The sequence below is a fragment of the Python bivittatus genome, unplaced genomic scaffold (assembly GCF_059951505.1).
Source record: "Python bivittatus isolate LINGU-HERP-01145 unplaced genomic scaffold, Pbiv_v1 ctg000180_np1212, whole genome shotgun sequence".
Classification (NCBI taxonomy): domain Eukaryota; kingdom Metazoa; phylum Chordata; class Lepidosauria; order Squamata; family Pythonidae; genus Python; species Python bivittatus.
In genome coordinates, this window is record NW_028277047.1 from 6,065,021 (window position 1) to 6,082,749 (window position 17,729).

At 46.8% G+C, this 17,729-nt stretch overlaps 1 protein-coding gene across 2 annotated transcripts; it reads right to left on the reverse strand.

The window, feature by feature from the left end:
- Positions 1-821: 821 nt before the first annotated feature.
- BRMS1 (BRMS1 transcriptional repressor and anoikis regulator) lies at positions 822-16,567 on the reverse strand. 2 transcript variants are annotated; one of them, XM_088137438.1, is made up of 11 exons: positions 16,417-16,567; positions 12,723-12,911; positions 10,966-11,056; positions 9,079-9,206; positions 7,964-8,043; positions 5,351-5,447; positions 4,501-4,593; positions 4,257-4,321; positions 3,525-3,564; positions 1,745-1,883; positions 822-1,278 (listed from the first exon to the last, which is right to left on the reverse strand). In XM_088137438.1, exons 2-11 carry the CDS (start codon positions 12,847-12,849, stop codon positions 1,161-1,163), a joined length of 978 nt encoding a protein of 325 aa, XP_087993564.1. In that variant the 5' UTR covers positions 12,850-12,911; positions 16,417-16,567; the 3' UTR covers positions 822-1,160. The 2 variants fall into 2 exon arrangements, with proteins under 2 accessions (XP_087993564.1, XP_087993563.1); XM_088137437.1 differs by having other exon boundaries at positions 1,745-1,922.
- Between the last annotated feature and the right edge of the window lie 1,162 nt (positions 16,568-17,729).

Consider the following 17,729-nt stretch of genomic DNA (forward strand, 5'->3'; position numbering starts at 1 on the left):
CACCCCCCCTTGCCTGTCGAATTCATCCTTCCCATTCATGGAAACCGCCCCCCACGCCTTCCCCCCCCCCATGCCAAACTCCAAGCCAAGGCTGCAGGCCCCCTCCTTAAAGGGCCAGGAAAACGGCCCTTTTCTCTGGGCTGAGGGGATGTTCACAGCCGATGGCCCCTGCATGGCTGGGAGAACCGTGTTTAAAAGCACACCATGGTTGTGGGACCTGAAACCAGGGGCATCAAACATTGCAGCTGGCTGTTTGCAACAGAAGCCTGGAGGCATTTTGAAGCCCAAGGGAGCATGTGAGAAAAGGGTACGCGCATGTCTGGTTCCAAGGAATGGGGGTGCAAGAAACCAAGACGGTTTTGATCTGGGCCATGCGGAGCACACACTAATCAGAGTTTGTTGAAGAAGCTACGCATAAGGAGCCAAGCCTTAATGCAACTTTAAATAACTCTGGCATACTTCTACTGCACGTCGCTCTAAGTTGTAAACCAAACAAGCTATAATATGGTTTAAGCAGGAAAAGTGAGATTGGCACAGCTACTGCCAAATCCCCAGGAAACAAAAATTGTGCTTTTTATGGAGGGGGAACTTTTGAAAGAGATGTTTTATTCTCTCCCCTCCCCGCCAACCAAAATAACATTACATGCTGATATTTCTATCGCAGCTTTCCTTGTGCCGGTGGCTATTAGGAATCGACAGGGAGAAAGGCGCAACGGGGAAGGAAAATTAGAGCCCATGATCCATGGCGCTCCTGTTCCATCAAACTCTTTGAGAGCGAAGGAGTTACTGTAATGGAAAAGCCAGGAATTCAACCCATAGGGAACAGTTTAACTTTGGTGCTTTATTAGAGATTTCTTCCAGCGAGGAGCGTGGTCCGTACCTCCTTTCCGTCTCTTCCCTGGTGCGCAGTGGAGAAGCACACTCAAAACTGCAGCAAAAAAAACTTCAGAAGAATGGGCCACAGTCGATCGATGCTGGGGTCACCTGGAAGAAATGCCAGCTCGCCCTAGACGAACGCTTTCCATTTCTGCGGCCCCAGCCTGAACAGGCTTGGGGAAGTTGCCCGCTGCAACAGGGTCCCCTCCGTTTCTGGGAAAGAGTCCATGAGGATTTTGGAAGAGGTGGGCAGCCAAAGTCTGGCCCCCACCCCACGGGATACGCTAAGCCTTATGGACTGAATATTTGCCTTTTTGGAGCTGGGAAACGTAAATCTTGGTTTTGCTACCGTCTTCTCTGCGCAGCCAGACCTCCCCTGTGCTGATAGCGGTGATCACAGCCCTGGGATCAAGAGGGGGGGGAACACACAGTTGGGGGACAAAGCAAGAGACAAGAGGCGCTTAATTGAGCCTTGACTAAGGCCCACAGAGGTCCACCTTCACCGTCGATGGAGCTGAGAAGATCCCTGCAGATCTAAGGAAGTTTATCAGTGAAACTGCCCGATGGGCTTAAACCCAGCCCTCTCCACCTTGTGCCCGCCAGAGGTGCGCTGAGAGTTTCTGCATGCGAACAGTCTCCCCACACCTGGAGGCCACCAAGTTAGGGGAAGGCTGGGTTTCAGTGGGAGCCCGTGTCTTTGGAGTGGAAGACTCAGCCGTGGGGCAATTTCTGATCCATCAAGGTCAGACCAGACTCGAAAGATCTGTGGGCCCAAGGACAAGAACCCCCCTTCTTTCAGATAGCTGAACTCCACCAGGCAGAGCTGGCTCACCCCCCCAACACTGTCACCGCCTCCTTTGCAACTCACTGGACAGGTGCCTCATCTCCCACTTGCAAGAAGATGCTTTGCCCTTTGACGTAGACCTCGCCCTCATAGTGGAGGTGGCCATCTTCACAGTGTGCGGAGAAGAGGGGAGGGGAAGACAGCTTCTCAGCCTTCAGTGGGCCTGGAGGAAGGAGAGGAGGGGGAAAGGGGGGACTCAGGGCTGTTCAGGGAAGGAGAGGGGATGCAATGGTATGTGGGAATGACCTTGGGAGACAGGGGGAAGAGCTGCACGGAACGGTTGGATAAGAGGCAGCTGAGCCCACAGAAGGAATGGGGGTGTGGAAAATGTCTCAGAAGGGAGCCTCCCTAGTTTCTTGGGCTGTAAAGGCGATGGGGGAGAGAGGTACTTTCAGACTTGCAGGATTCTGTTAATGTCACCTTACAGTAAAGTATAATTTGTTCATCTGGTTGTGCTTCCTATCTGACTACCTGGCTAGGCTGACAACAATCTTGCAAGTCTAGTCTCCGGGTTAACAACGCCCAGGTTACAGACGACCCATAGTTAAGAATGGAGCCTACTGTAGCAAAATTCCAGTTAAATCCACAATGGTTCGAGTTCATTACACCATACTACTTAGGCGGTATTATACAAGAAGATGTTCCGGCTTACGTACAAATTCGACTTACGGACAGACCTTGGGAACGGAACTCGTTCTTAAACTGGGGATTCCCTGTATTCTCTTCCAAAGAGAGGCAGAGACTCCCTGTCTCCCAAGGTCATTCCCACATACTATTACAGGGACAGCAGAAGAGAACAGTGTCCGCAGAAGGAGGGCATCTCTTCCCACGCTACACCCGTCCACTGGTTCACCCAAAGCTTTATTCCCGCGCAATGCTAATCCACAGCTCACCAACCCAGGGTTGAATCAGGAACCAAATGTTGGGGGTTTGCACAACCCATTGAAGATTGTAAATTAACCCACCAGGCTGGACCACGTGCAAAGGGGTTGGGTTTCCCGGAACACCCTCAACCAGGCACTGGGTGAAAGTGACCCAAGATGTTTTGCACACTCCTGCCCCTGCTGATTGAGGTAGATGGTGAAAGTTCTTTCACTCTTCGGAAATAAATGTTATCCTGCCAGACTCATCTTCTGGGCAGGAGAAACCGAAAGGAAACTTTTGGACTTCCATTCATCCATTCTGTCTTTCACATCACCCTTTGCCACCCTCGACTCCCAATTTTTAAGGGATTGGTCTGGGTACACAGCTTATGCCACAAATAAGGACATTTTGCTTTTGGCTTAAATCAGGGTTTCCCAACCGTGGCAACTTTAAGACGTGTGGACTTCAACTCCCAGAATTCCCCAGCCAGCATGGCTGGCTGGGGAATTCTGGGAGTTGAAGTCCACAGGTCTTAAAGTTGCCAAGGTTGAGAAACCCTGGCTTAGAGTGACGCACAAACCCAACCATTATAGCTTAGCATTAGCCATAAAACTGGCCTTTTGGCTAGCACAACTGTGGTGAAAAAATATTCCTGGCTTAGCCTGGCATTTTTGAGGCATGGACACTACTATTCCCAGCTGCTTTAGCCAGTGTGACCAGCTTTGGCAAGGGGTTCTGGGACTCGTAGTTCAGCATCAGCAGGATATGCTGTTTCTCCATCCCTGCTTCAAGGGTACAGCTAGGTGGGGGCTGCTTGCTTTCGAACGGCCCCAGCCCCAGCCCCAGCCCCTTCAGGCACTCAGTTCCAACCCAGAATTTTAGGGAAATTTAGGGGGAAATCCAAATTCTGCAAAGAAGGGTGAGAAACCAAGTTACTTGCCTTCGAGCTTTCTCTTTGGAGGGGATACAGCGGCTTTTGCCTGTGAAGGAAGAATAAAGCAGCAGTGAGAGAAAAAGTGCTCATCCCCCAGCTGTTGGCCTGCTCTGTAACCTCCAGCCATCTTGCCTCTATGGCAGAGACTCATCCCACCATAGGAAGAAAACACATTAAGAGCAGAACACGGTAACAGATCAAACACAGGTAGTCCTCGACTTACAACCATTTGTTTAACGACCGTTCGAAGCTATGACGGCACTGAAAAAAGTGACTTGTGATCAGTCCTTGCACATATGACTGTCACAGTGTCCCCGTGGTCATGTGATCAAAATTCAGGCACTTGGCAACCAGCATGTATTTACAATGGTTGCAGCATCCCAGGGTCACGTGATTGCCATTTGCAACCTTCCTAGGGGGCTTCCAACAAGCAAAGTCAATGGGGGAAGCCAGATTCACTTAAGGACTGCAGCAAAATAAGGTTGTAAAATCAGGCGTGACTCACTTCATGATTGCATCGCTTAGTGACAGAAATTCCAGTCCCAATTGTGGTCATAAGTCAAGGACTTGCCCTCTACCAAATCAAGTTTTTGATTCTGCTAGTTCAGTATCACTAGCACCATCTGAAAGCAGAGGTCTTGGGCCCCCATTCCCTTGGGGATTAAGACAAAGCCTGTGGGTCTAATCTCACATGTCAGATCGGTCCTCCTCCACCATCCCCTTTGGCAGCCCCCTGACCTTTTTGATAGCTGTCCAGTCTTCCATGATGTCGATATCGCGCAACATGTAAACGATGTACGGGCGTGGGGAGGGCCAGTTAAAGAAGAACTGTGAGATCAGGCACTTCGGACCCCCCACCACCCTGTCGGGGGCTGTTCAGACGGTTCGTTTTGCAGCAGCGGCCAGGAAAGCCGCCTCCGGCGACTCCCCAGGAGTAGGAAAGCGATATCGCTTCTGGGTGGAAAGGTACACAAAAGGATATCAGACACCAACGGCGGTTTCTTCCTCTTGCTGGGCCAGAGGGAATCCCATTCCTTGGAGCTATGTTTGGGCTGAAGCTGTCCGTCCCACCATTCTACGAGGAAGAGGAAAAGAGGTGAAGGGGGATTTGCTAGTCTGACCAGAAGGGTTAGTGGGATCAGGGACTCACCCTTAAGCCTTCTGAATGGAAAGCACCTAATCAGGACCGTTCAGAAGCCAAACACTTCCAGGGTACTGAACTTGTGAATGAATCATCTTCCTTCTGGGTTGCCTGATGCCAGAGCATCCACTTTGATCAAGTTGGCGGTCTTCTGAACCGTTTCTCAACCTTGGCCATTTTAAGACGTGTGGACTTCAACTCCCAGAATTCCCCAGCCAGCTGGCTGGGGAATTCTGGGAGTTGAAGTCCACACGTCTTAAAATGGCCAAGGTTGAGAAACACTGTTCTGAACACAGGGCACGCTGACTTTTCTTTAAGCTACAGTCCTTCTCCTGACACTTGTAATAGTTTGACTCTTCACCCCCTTGGCTCACCCCATCTCTTCCAACCTCCTTGGCATCCTTTAAACCTATGGGATTGAAACTCCCATCCTTCCCAGGGCACGTCAGCCTGCTAATATGGGAACTGTAGTCCAAGACAGTGAGAAAACCCTGGTCTTTTCTGGTCGGTAGCCGCTGCTGAGTCTTTGGACAGAGAGAAGGGGCTTTTTCCACATCTGGATTCTTTGCAAATGGGACTATCCCTAGGTAAACTGGATGTTCCGAGACTGAATCCTGGTTTTTTCTGCTCCAAGGGACGACGTTGGCATGCAGGCAAGGGGAAGGATAACCCACCGTGCTGGGGAACCCACCAGAAGTGAGGCCCACGCTGTGCCGGTCGTCTTCCAAACGTTGGATGCGCTCCAACAGGCGTTCCTCAAGGCTGTCGAACAGCAGCAGTTTCTCACTCTAAGGGAGAAGCAGATGGACAATCTGCAAAATGTACTTCAACCTTTTGCTTTAACTGATCCTATGCCTGGCAAACCCTCAAAGCTAATTTAATGAGGACTAGGCCCCTGGGTTTCTTTTTAACTTCTGCTCGCCAACTCATGCACCTTCCAATCAACAGCAGGGATCAAGAATGGCCACGGTCGCAGGATTCAGTTAGAGATGGGTTACAACGGTCGGAAAAAATGGGATTGGATCTGGGTTCGAGTCCCGATGTGACCATGTTGTTCACGGGCTGACATGGAGACTTTCACTATGTCTCAGGCCAACCGACCTCACAAGGACAAAAGTGAAGGGCGACTCTAAGTATGTTGCCTTGGCTTCCTCAGAGGAAGGCCAGGACGTGAACGCCAAAAAGGCAAGATTATCAGTTGGCCATGGATGGAGTTATTCATTGAAAAACTGCACTGGCTGCCAAGGAATTTAAGAGGGTGCGTGCAGTACTATTTCCATTTTGTCCTCACAATAACCCTGTGAGGTAGACTGGGAAGGGAAGGGAAGGGAAGGGAAGGGAAGGGAAGGGAAGGGAAGGGAAGGGAAGGGAAGGGAAGGGAAGGGAAGGGAAGGGAAGGGAGAAAAATAGTGAGGGAAGGAGAGAAAAAGGAAGAGAAAAGGAAAAAGAAGGGGAAGGGGAAGGATAGGAGGAAAGGAAAGGAAAGGAAAGGAAAGGAAAGGAAAGGAAAGGAAAGGAAAGGAAAGGAAAGGAAAGGAAAGGAAAGGAAAGGAAAGGAAAGGAAAGGAAAGGAAAGGAAAGGAAAGGAAAGGAAAGGAAAGGAAAGGAAAGGAAAGGAAAGGAAAGGAAAGGAAAGGGACATAATATGATGGGATGGGAAGGGAAGGGAAGGAGAAGGACCAGGTGAGGAATTGAAAACACAGGACTCCCTGGACCTCCCTGGACCCTAATTCTGGAACTGCAGAATCCAGAATTCCCAGCCAGCAAGGTCCCATACAAAGGTTGTAGTAACTGCTCAGAAGGGACCATCGTCTTCAAAGGAGCCCTCTAGCAGTCAGCAACTCAGAAAGAAATCAGATGCTACAGATACTTTTTCAAGCCAATTCCAGATTGAATGGGGGGGAAAAAATATTGACCATTTTCCTGCCAGACCACTGGGAGCTATGATTTTCAGAGATCTCATTTCAGCTTTGTGCGTGTGTGTGTTTGTGTGAGAGAGCGAATTCCTCTATGATTTCATGAATCTCAGGCCTATTTCAGAACTCGCACGACAGCCCTCGTCTTTCTCTTCGGAGATCCCTCCAACTGAAATCACGCAGCGGGAAGCGCTTAAACTTAGCCATTTAAAGGTGAAGAAATGAACGGGCTTTCCTTTGGTTGGGTATCAATTAAGCACAAATGTATATGTGTGTGTGTGCGTGTGAATGAAAAAGACAAGCCCAAACCAGATTGGATGCCGTGAACCTGGCGCTTTCGATAATTAAAGAGGGGTTTTCAAATGCATAAGCAAAAATGCCAAACAGCAAAAAGCAAAACTTTGCTTGCTAAATAAACAAAGCTTGCCAAGGGCATTCAGCCTTACAAATTCCCACAAGGCAGCTGAAGGCCAGGTCAGAGATTGCAAACTAGGATATCATAGACTAGCGCTTGAAATGGTATCTTGCCTTCCCACACAATGTTGCTTTGAGAGTTAAGCTGTTTGGGAGCCTGGCCGAGAAGTGTGAACTGGATCCCGAGCTAAGCAGGAGCCCAACGTGTGATGCTGCTGCAAAAAAGGCTAAGGCTATTTTGGCTGTACTCATTCTAATACCTTCTGCAAAAGATCAGTTCAAACCTCTCGTAAGAGCTATGTTTCCTTCTCTGCAACCTGCAGTTTGAAAGACTGAGAGAACAAGATATTCCTGCCAGTCAGTTAACCTCTGGTCCATCCATTCTGTGTCACAGTTCCTCCTTAACATATTATCCTTGGAGGAACGTGGTCCTTGGTAGAGGAAAAAAAGCTGCACATCTTTTTAACTAAACAACAAGAGAGTATATTTGTTACAAAGCAAGAACAATTCTGGATCATCAACAGTTCCCGTTCCTATCTGCTTTTTAACCCATCAGCTGCTTAAGGAAATTCTCAAATTAATGAGAAAACAGTTCAGTTTCCCAGGTTTTTATGACCAATTTCAAAGTTGTAGATTTTTCCCTCCCCCAAATCTCTCTCTGATCTGTTTTCAAGTAAGCATGCACGTTTGTTCTGAAATATTATCAGGCACCCTGAATGATGTGTCATATTATATCGGCTTCCACTGCTGCCTCCTCAGCTGATCTTCTGTCTACTGCAAGGAAGAACGAGTTACTGGGAAATTTACTGAGTGGCAGGTGATGAGAAAGAGAGAAGACTTCTCAGAGTATTTCCATGGAGAATTGGGGGAAAAAAGGAATGTCGGTGGAATGGGCTGTTTTAATCAAGGCCCCCTCCCCACTTTCTTGGAGATTTGGGGGTAATGAAGGGATTAGAAGGAGGGGTTGTTCTAACCTCCAGGTGTTGCTGGGCTCCTTGCAGCTCACATTGATATCGGTGCTCGATGACTTCCAGGCACAAACCTCGATATATCCCTGGGAAAATGAACAAATGTTCAGAGGCAGTGGAAGGTGAAGGAGGGGACATTGTTCCCTCCTCCGCAAATCCCAAGCTTCTGCATTATTATTATTATTATTTAAAATATATAAATATATATATATATATAAAAAATATTATTGTTTGTATGTCTCACAATCGGCCAAATGTTTAGACTGGGTTTGGCATTATTATCCACTTATCGAGTCCTCCCCAAGGACCTGGGATAGGCAGATGTTGTTTGATGGTGTTAAAGGTATTGTTGCAGGATGTAAGTTGTTGTTGTTGTTGTTGTTATAATTATTATTATTATTTATAGCTGCTCAACACCAGTGTTCTCTGGGCGGTGTACAAAACCAAAACAATCCATAAAAACAGATACAACCTAAAAACCACACAGCCTGGACTACGATGATCAAAAAACCACACATATCAAGAACCCTCCACCCGCAAACCAACAAAATATTAACCCCAGGCCTGGGACCAAAGCCAGTTTTAAGAGCTTTCTGGAACTTTAGGAGAGAGGATGCTGTCCTTAGCTCTCGTTGAACAAAATCTTTCATTAGTTAAATGATACTATCCCTGCTAACCTTTTCTGGGCCGAGAAACAATGCAAGGTCACGGTAGTGCTTGGATGGGAGCCCACCAGGGGATCCCACAGCTGAAGAGTAGGAAACTATGCCCAAAAAATCTATATGAGTGGGGTCATCTCGCCACCTCAAAGGGGTCTTCACATTATTTGCCCAGCTAGATAGCAAACCCCAGCTGATCTTGGATAATCTTCTTTAAAAAAAGAAGTGTGGTAGGAAGGGAGACCACTAGGAAATCTCAGGCTTGAAGCTCTAGATCGGAAAACTGGGGAAAAAAATGTCCTGGTAGAAGCCAATGGCAAACATAGAAGTGCCAAGAAAGCGACGTGGTGGTGTTCAGGAGTCAAGTTCATTCAAAATTCTCCCCAGCCCGGCAGTTGAAGGATCAACTCCCCGCCTCAGTTGCCCCCATCTCTCCCCCATGGCTTGTGCCCTGCAAATTACCAGCCACTTCCATCCGGATCTGCATGTGATTCTGCAAAACGGCGAGGGGATCGAGGTATTCCACCGCTTTTCCTGACATCACGTCTTCCAACTTCGCCTTCACCTGGTTCAGGCGCTCCTTAAAAAGTCTGAAAAAGATTCCCAAGTGATTCACCAGGAGGAGGCCCCAAAGTCATGTAGGGGACTAAAACCCCCCTATCCCTATTCCAGCCTGGGGCCCAAAGCCAGCCAGTGTGTAATGAGGGGCAACAGGTTCCAAACTGCAGATTTTCCACGTTGTTCTCGATGCATTCATTTCAATTCCGACTCTCGGCCAAGGGGTTGGATCAGAAAACGGCACCCGGCTACGTGCTTGTTGAACTGCAACAAAATTGTGCAGCACAGGGGGGGTCCTGATCCGAGCGCTAGAGAGCTGGGTCCTCTTTGAGGACACTCCCTGCCACTTCCCCTTTTAGCAAGCCACTGAGCATTTTGGGTCACTAAGATTAATGCTTATTCGGTGAGAGTTTAGCAGGGTACAGAACGGGGTTCCTTTAAGCATTTGCCCCCCCCAAAGATTTTTACTGAATCCTTGAATAATTTTCGCCTCCTTCCCAGCTTCTGTTCTGCAAAAAGAACAGCCTGTCTGTGAGCTCCGTCAATGGATTCAGGAAGCAAGAAGGGAAGGACCAAGCTGAATTTCAGATCTCTGAACAGTGGGCAGGGGGGACGAGGCGTGAGAACACCACGTTCATCTGAACGTCTGGGTGAGAAATAACAGATGGGTCATCTCTCAGCTGATCCAAGAACAGGGATGGAAGGAAACCTTTGCCAACCTGCATTTTTACACCACCACCACCACCCCCATTGCATCCTTTCTCATTCAGGGTTTCATTGCCACTATCTCCAAGGATTTTTTATTCTCAATTTTTCCATTCCTCGCTCTTCCCAGGCTTTGGGACCCGGGGCTTCCAGGTTCCTAAAGAAGTACATTCTTTCTTTGGGGTCCTCTGGGCTCAGGAAGATCTGCACCAGTGTAAATCCTCAATGCTGCAGACATTTCGCTGAGTTGCCTTGGACCGTTGCAGAGATGAAGCTTTGCTGCAATGCACAGCGAAATGTCAGCAGCGCTCGGGGTCCCACCTTCGGTGCAGATCTTCCTGATCCTGGAGGACCCCAGAGAAAGTAGGAAAAGAAAGACTGGGCTACCATTTTTCCAAGAAATCTTCTAAAGAAGTTTCTCTATGGGCATTTGAAGCCCCTGGTTCAAGGAAACCCAGAGGAACAACTCCATCTTATGGCAGGGAATTCTACAAGGTAACTACAAACTATGCAAAGAAGCCACTTTTTTCATCCCAAATGTTTATTGGAAAAACAGATAAATCCACTAAGATTTGTGGGGGAGGGAGAACAAGAAGGTATCTCAGTTTTAGAGATGCGGATGATGTATTAAGGACGATTCTTCTACTGTAACAGAGTTATCTCCCCCAAGAGACGAAAACAGTGCCAACAGAGTTATTTTCCAGGGCAAAGATTGAACATTTTTTAAAACTGTTTGGACATTTGAATGCTGAATCCTTTCTTACTCTCTGTGTTTAGTGGTTCTACAACCATGTTACGATAACATTTTACCACTCCTATTTTGCTGGTTTTCAGCACGATTGCTTGTTTTGATCATTATATGTTTATTTGGGAAGTTTTACAGAACATCTAAAATATTATCCTGGGATCTATAAAGGCAAGCCAGCCCATATTTTTTTTTTAATGTTATGTTTTCTTCCAATATTTTCTGGGAGGGAGGAAGGACCCGAAATTACTGAGAAGAAACAGCTGATCAGTAAAGACACAAACACGTATTAAAAAAAAAAACGGACGCAAGAAAACAGAAGGAGAAAGCAGGCAACTCACTTCTCTTTGATTTCAGAGAACTGCTTCTCCAAATCTAACATTTCGTCCACGCATTCTGCCCGTCGCCGTTCGTAGTCTTCATCGTTCATCTCTGGGGGTAAAATGGACAATTTATTTCAGGGCAGGAGGCTAAACCGAATACAAAGCGGATGCTCCAGAATCCAGGCTGCACAAAACATATTCCATTTCGTGGCTAGCTACTGTGGTCCTGTTTGGGAAGGCCACGTATGCTCACACATTGCATATCAGCAACGTGCATGATAATATTTTATGTTAACTTTGGTTAAGGGGTTTGTTTATTGCAACTCAGTCTGCTGGGTAAAACCAGCCTCTTTCTTCATTGTGTCATGTGAACCCAGAAAACCCTCCTCCTCTTTTCCTCTACAACAACCCCGTGGGGTAGGCTGGGCTGAGAGAGGAGGACTAGCCCAAAGCCACCCAGGAACTTTTCATGGCTGAGAGGGGACTAGAACCTGGGTCTCTCCAGTGCCAGTTTGGTATCTCATCCACTGTGTTTGTAGCCAGGAAGACCCAAAGTCTTCTTCTCGGCAAGTCCCACCATGTTGCAGAAACCGAGACAAAAATCGTCCAACCTGGCTGGGAATCTTAGGATTTGCAAACTGAATACATTTGAGGGCACCAGGTTGACGAAAGCTGAGTGTGCACAACTGGCTGGGTAAAGTCGTCAATGTGGCGCTCATGGGCCCCAATGAGTGGACTCCCTCTCCCACCTGCCATTTTATAGTTTTTCAGGATTTTTTAAATTAACAAAGAACCTGGGAAGTTAGTATGAGGTACGGCCAACTTCAGCTCCTTGGCCAGAAATGCCTCTGGGCTTCAAAGGCACTGTTGGAAAGGTAAAAGTGATGGCTGGTTACAACCCAGGCATGCCTTGGTTGGAAGCCTGGGTGCCCAAATTCCCTGGAAAGGGGAAAAAAATAAAATAGAAGTCAAAGCTAAGCTAAGCAAGGCTGTGAGAGTGTCCACGCCATGCTCTCAACGTGCCCAGTGGCCCCAAAATGGTGAAGACCGGACCCCTTGACTGATCGGATCTAAGGCCAGCTGGTGAAGGCCATGGTTGCACTATGGTACAAAGAATCAGGGGCTGCAGAATTGACTGAACCATGGAATGAAGCAAGAACTAAACCATATGACATCCAGAATTAACTCTACCATGCCGTGCAGAATGAACCAACGATGATGTGCAGAATTAACTATATGACACCGAACATTAATATGCAGCATTAACAAAGCTAAGGACTGCGCATGAACGAAACCATGACATGAAGAATTACTCAAACGATGATGTGCAGAATTAACTGTGCGACAGGCAAAATTCACTATGCTATAAAATGCAGAGTTTACTGAACCACGACACGCAGAATGAACTGAACCAAGCCGTCAACGTGGAGCTCAGGGGCCCCAATGAGCCCCAATCATTCCCTTCATACAGTGGCCTCCCTCTGACCCCTGCCGTTTTCTAGTTTTTAAAGAGTTTTTAAATTAACAATGAAGAATGAACTAAACCATATGACAGACTGAATTAACCGAACTAGGACGTGCAGAATTAACTGAGCTGCAACATGTAGAATGAACGATGACGTGCAGAATTAACTCTACCATGACACGCAGTAACCCATATGGCATGTACAAGGAACTAAACTCTGCCTGTAGAGTTAAGCCAACCGTTTGGGTTCACGTAAGACTCCGAGCTGCATTTTAGTAATGCAGATTGAGTTCCCCCTCCTGAAAATTACCTGAACTCTCCTCTTCTGATTCCGACGGGCTGGCGCTGCGCTCATCCTCGCTCTCTTCCTCGCCGTTCATTTCGGCAGCGGAATCGCCTTCCCCCTCCATCTCCTTGGGCAGAGGCTGAACAGGCATGGTGGCATGGACCAAAGTCAAGACACCCAAGTTGAAGGAAAGGTGGGCAGAAAAGGATCCAACTGTAAGAGCGAACAGAGTCCAGATATCACCTTTGGAATAATTACTCTGCACTTATCCTGCAAAGGGAGCACGCAAATCACAGGAACTGGCTTTGGGCACGTTATTGATCTGTGGAGTCCTTGGGGTTCTCTGAGCTTGGTTGTTTCCTTGCAGACGTTTCGTTACCTGACTAGATAACATCTTCAGTGCTAAAAGGGAGTGGAGTTTGTCCTGAAGACGTTACCTAGCTGGGTAACGAAACGTCTGCAAGAAAACCATCAAGCTCAGAGAACCCCAAGGACTCCATAGTTCAACCCTGAGCTGCATATATTTGCTTCTTTTGGTACATTATTGATCTCCAAACAATTGTCCCTTCTAGACAAGCCTGTGATGGAAGGCTGGGATGGAAGATGACAATCAAGGATTCCCACTCAACTGTTCCCACGAAGCACAGCTACAGACAGTATAAACCAGGTAGCAACACTAGGTACAAATCTCTCAGCTGCAGATTCTGGATTTTATTTTTTGAGCACCCATACAATTCTGATGGTGCGGGCCAAAAATGCGCCTAGCACTGAGATAAGCTGGTGTACAAGCTGCACTAATGGACAATCTTGAAAATGCACAGTGCACGTTTTTTTTCTGTCTGCCGAGCAAAAGAATTTGGCTGCGCACTTGGTCAACTGGTTTTCATTCAGTTTGATGAACAAGGATTTGCTCTCAATCCTTTCTTCCGAGGAGAAGGGAATTTCACACAATTCTTTCACAGGCAGAGTGTGGTGTTTTTATACTCTTCTAGTCATGCCCTGGCCAAGAGAATGTGCTTTCTTTTATTGTATAATCACCTGGTTTTCTCTACTTCCCTTAAACACCAGTTTATTGGGGAGAGTTTATTTAGATTTCTATTTTGCCTTTCCTTCAAGGGCTCAAAGTGGTGTAAATAGCACTCCCAACAACAACCCTATTAGGTAGACAAGTTGGGCTGAGAACAGCGAGTTTCAGTGACTAAGAATGGACTTGACCTTGGGTCTCCCCAGGGCCAGGCCAACACTTTAACCATGACATCCTTCTGGTTTCAAGATTTTTGAGAGGCATCTGGATTTGAACTGGGGACCCAGTTGATCTGCAGTCCGATGCGCTATCACTAAACTGGTGGACCAGGGTTTTGGAAGGAAGCTATAGGTTTAAATAAATATGATGCTACATGGAGCTTGGAACCTGTTCAGGTAAAAAGAACTTTGGATATGAAGCCTGGATGGTAGTTACAAAGGTGATTTCATATTCTTGGAATGATGTGCATATACCAATTTGTTCCAATGAAATTTAGCCACAACCTTTGAGATAGGCAAGACTGAGCAATGGGATATTATGTGAATAATAATAATGATGAGGTTTACATTTAATTCATTGTTTTAAAACTGAATAGTATATATTACTATTTTGAAATTGTAAAAAAATAGCTTTTCTCTCCTTTCCTTTTTTAAAGTTTTCACTGCTTAGCTTATTTCGTTTTGGCTATATAGTTCTTCTGAAATCAGGTTCAATGAAATGGACTCTAGTAGCTTTGTAGGCAATTATTATTTCCACCTTCTTTATTGTCAGTTGCTTCCGTTTAAAATGTTAATAAAAGTAAAGGGAGGAAAGGAGCTAGAACCTACACTGCTTTGAGGGTAAAGAAAATTGGAAAGATAAGTTGCAGAAAACGACACTAGCAATCACCCCAAAAACGTCCCCGAGAGAAACTCAAAAGAAAATTGGAAGCTAAGGGTGAAAAACAAACACCTCTTTTTTTTTTTTTTCCACGAGGAAGAAAACTTTTCAGGAATTGCAAGGCAGACATATGTCAGCACGTCTGAATTTCCTCAAGTGGTGGGAAAGGAAGCAGGTCTACAGGACACCCCAATGGGTGAACATTTCCACTTCTTGGCCTACTTCAAGTGCTTTCTCCAGCCTCCAGGATGAATTCCAGCATTCTCAACCATCAATCCTGAGTCTATATTGAATGTGATGTGGAAGCACTACTTCAAAACTCGTTGCGAGGGCACCAGTTGATTAAAACAACCCAGGGGTGACAACATCTCGATTGCAATCATCCTGACAATCACTAACGGCAGCAAAGAGTTTTGCAGCCCAGATAAGATAACTCTAAGGCAGCCACCTTTTTTGCAGGTTTCTGGGCAAGCTGAAAAAGGACGGACCTGCTTTAATAAGCCAACTCTTTAAAGCAGGTGCATCTTTAGCACAACTCTTATAGTGGCCTTATTTTTTTTTCAGGGTCTCTTCACACTTGGAAAAAGACATGCTGTTTTGATGAGTGGCAGATAAGGGCTGCACTCGAGTGAGTTCCAAAGGATTTCTTCCCGTTCTTTTTTTCCAAGCTGGTACCTGATCCTTTCTTGCTTGAAAATACCCAGGATCAAAACAGAGACTTCCTGCATTTAAAATGCAAAATTCACACCTGAGCACATCAACTTGCAAAAAACTTCCTCATGCTTTTTAAGGCTTTGGAAAGACCTTATCCTAGAAAACAGGCTACCTCTCACAAAAGGGAGACCAAACTCTCATTCGTACATACATTTCACTGGAGCAAACCACAGTGATGTCTAGGCTAATTTCAGAATAAACACACTTTGAACTGCAATATAACTGAGGATACTAGTCCCTGCACAACAGCTGGCAATTCCTTTGGGGGCCCCAGAAAGGATGGTCATTTCAGGCTAAGAAAAGGGCCTTTTTGAAGCTTACACTTGGCCCAAGTGTCCCTTGCACAGTGCCCCATACATGTGTGGGCTGCAACTCCCATCCTCCCCAACCATGCTGATGGGAATTGTAGTCCCACGGATTCAGAGAAACTCAGACCGCCCCAGGCTTTCGGACTTGTTCAGGAATCTCAAGACCTCACTGACCATCTGGTCCCTGAAGGAAACCTTCATCTGCAAGAGAGCATTTTGTAAAGAATGTTGGCAAAGTAACATTTTAAATAGTTGGCTTACTGCTGTAGGTTTTAAGCTATCCCCCGGTGCTTTTGAATGGTCATGCTTAACTATTTTTTAAAATGAGGTTTGCCACTGTTGTCAATTGCTAACAAATCAGGTAGAACACCAAGGTATCGTAAACGTTTATGAATAAACATAAATATTTCACCGTCCATCCCCCCCATAATGCAATGGACTAAACCATGTTCCCCTATTAATATCATGGGGGAAGAGATTACCAAATCCTTGGGGGGGGGAAGGAGGGGAGAAAAGAAAAGTGAGAAATACGTTTAGGAATTTCCTCCCCTTACGATACTCCTTCAACAGTGAATGTAACGAGCAGAAACCAGTCCTACGTATGTGCGCACGTACGTTCATACAAGAGCATCTGCACACAAACATAAACCCCCAGCCCCGGTTACAGTGGTCTAATCCACAGTCACCCCGCCGCTCGCCCAAGTGGGAAAAATGCATCAGGTTGGAATGGGCGGGACCAACAACACCCAGAAAAAGGGGGGTGCTGGGAAAAGTGTCTGGACCCCTTCATTACCTGGGGGAGGGGCTGCGCAAAGCGTAGACGCCGCTCGGGCTCCCTTCCGCACTCGGAAGTGGTCCACGATCGGCCCCGCCCACTGCTCTTAGCCAATCCGAGCGGCTTATGAAGCCGGCCGTTGGAAGCGGCTACATGTCTATGATCATTCCGCTTTCCACCCGCCTCTCTGTGGTTTTTCTGCGCAGCATTGTGGGAAGCCGGAAGCGGAAAGGCAGGCATTTCCATAGCAACCGGGAAAATAGAACCCTGGGAAGGAAAAGAGGAAAAGTAATAGTGAAACGGGGGACGGAAGAACTGACAAACAAAAAAAAAAAAAGCGTTTTTTCCTTCCAAACCTTAACATTTTGGAGAAGTGCTGCTGAATGAGCTCCGAGACATCGATGCAGTATTGCAATGGCTACAGATACTACCTACATTTCCTATCCCCACCCACGGGGTGCATTCACACGTGCTAAACGCCGTGGTTGCTGGATGCTTTGGGCTTCAACGCCTATCAGCAGGGCCATGCATGAGGTGGCTGGAGAGTGAGGGGAAGAGAAATCTAATAATAACGATAATAAGCACCTGGAGGATATTTGCTTCGAGAATTCAGGGTTTCACCTGGTTGTGTGAACGCAGCCCCTCAAGAGATGCCCACAGCAACTTTGGAAGGAAAATAAGCTGTTAAATACTGTCTTATTAAAGGGGCAGCATTCATTTGTAGATATTCCACTAACGTGGCCTGAGTTGCCTTCAGCCCACCTTCAGCAGTTTCCTGTAGGGTGGTGGCCACGTCCTACTTCCAAAAGTCCCATCTCTGAGTCAAAATGGATTCATGGGGACCACCTTGACACATCCATGGTGGCAACAATATAGAAGGGATCAGCCACTAAACCACGGGCATTCAGCCCCAAAAATAAAAATGGCTGCTTCATGGATCTGCCACTGTTTCCTTCTGCTTCCCAAGTTCCTGGTCTAGCCTACACCTTTGGGATTTCCTCCCATCCACCAGGTCCAACCCTGGGTTGCTGCTAAATCCAGACAAAGCTGTCCACGTGCCACCACCTGCTGAGAATATTTCCTATTATATCTATTATACAGCCTATCCAACTCAAGGAGCACCACCAACAGCCAGCAATATCTGGAGAACAAACATCGACAACTCATCTCCTGCCCTATGCACTGAATTCCCATGTAAATTAGAGCCATCCATTTTAAATCTATCTACGTGCATCATCTACCATATGACTATTTCCTGCAAGGACAGCACACACTCTGGTTATCTGTTGTAATTGCCAAAAAGCACTGTGTGGGAGGTTTTGGTAGAAAAT

Coding starts and splice junctions, on each gene's coding strand:
- BRMS1 (XM_088137437.1), bottom strand. CDS start 12,849: ATGCCTGTTCAGCCTCTGCCCAAGGAGATGGAGGGGGAAGGCGATTCC. Junction 4,594..5,350: donor CAGCGTGGGCCTCACTTCTG/GTGGGTTCCCCA, acceptor TCTTCCTCGTAG/AATGGTGGGACGGACAGCTT. Junction 1,279..1,744: donor GGAGATGAGGCACCTGTCCA/GTGAGTTGCAAA, acceptor TCTTGATCCCAG/GGCTGTGATCACCGCTATCA.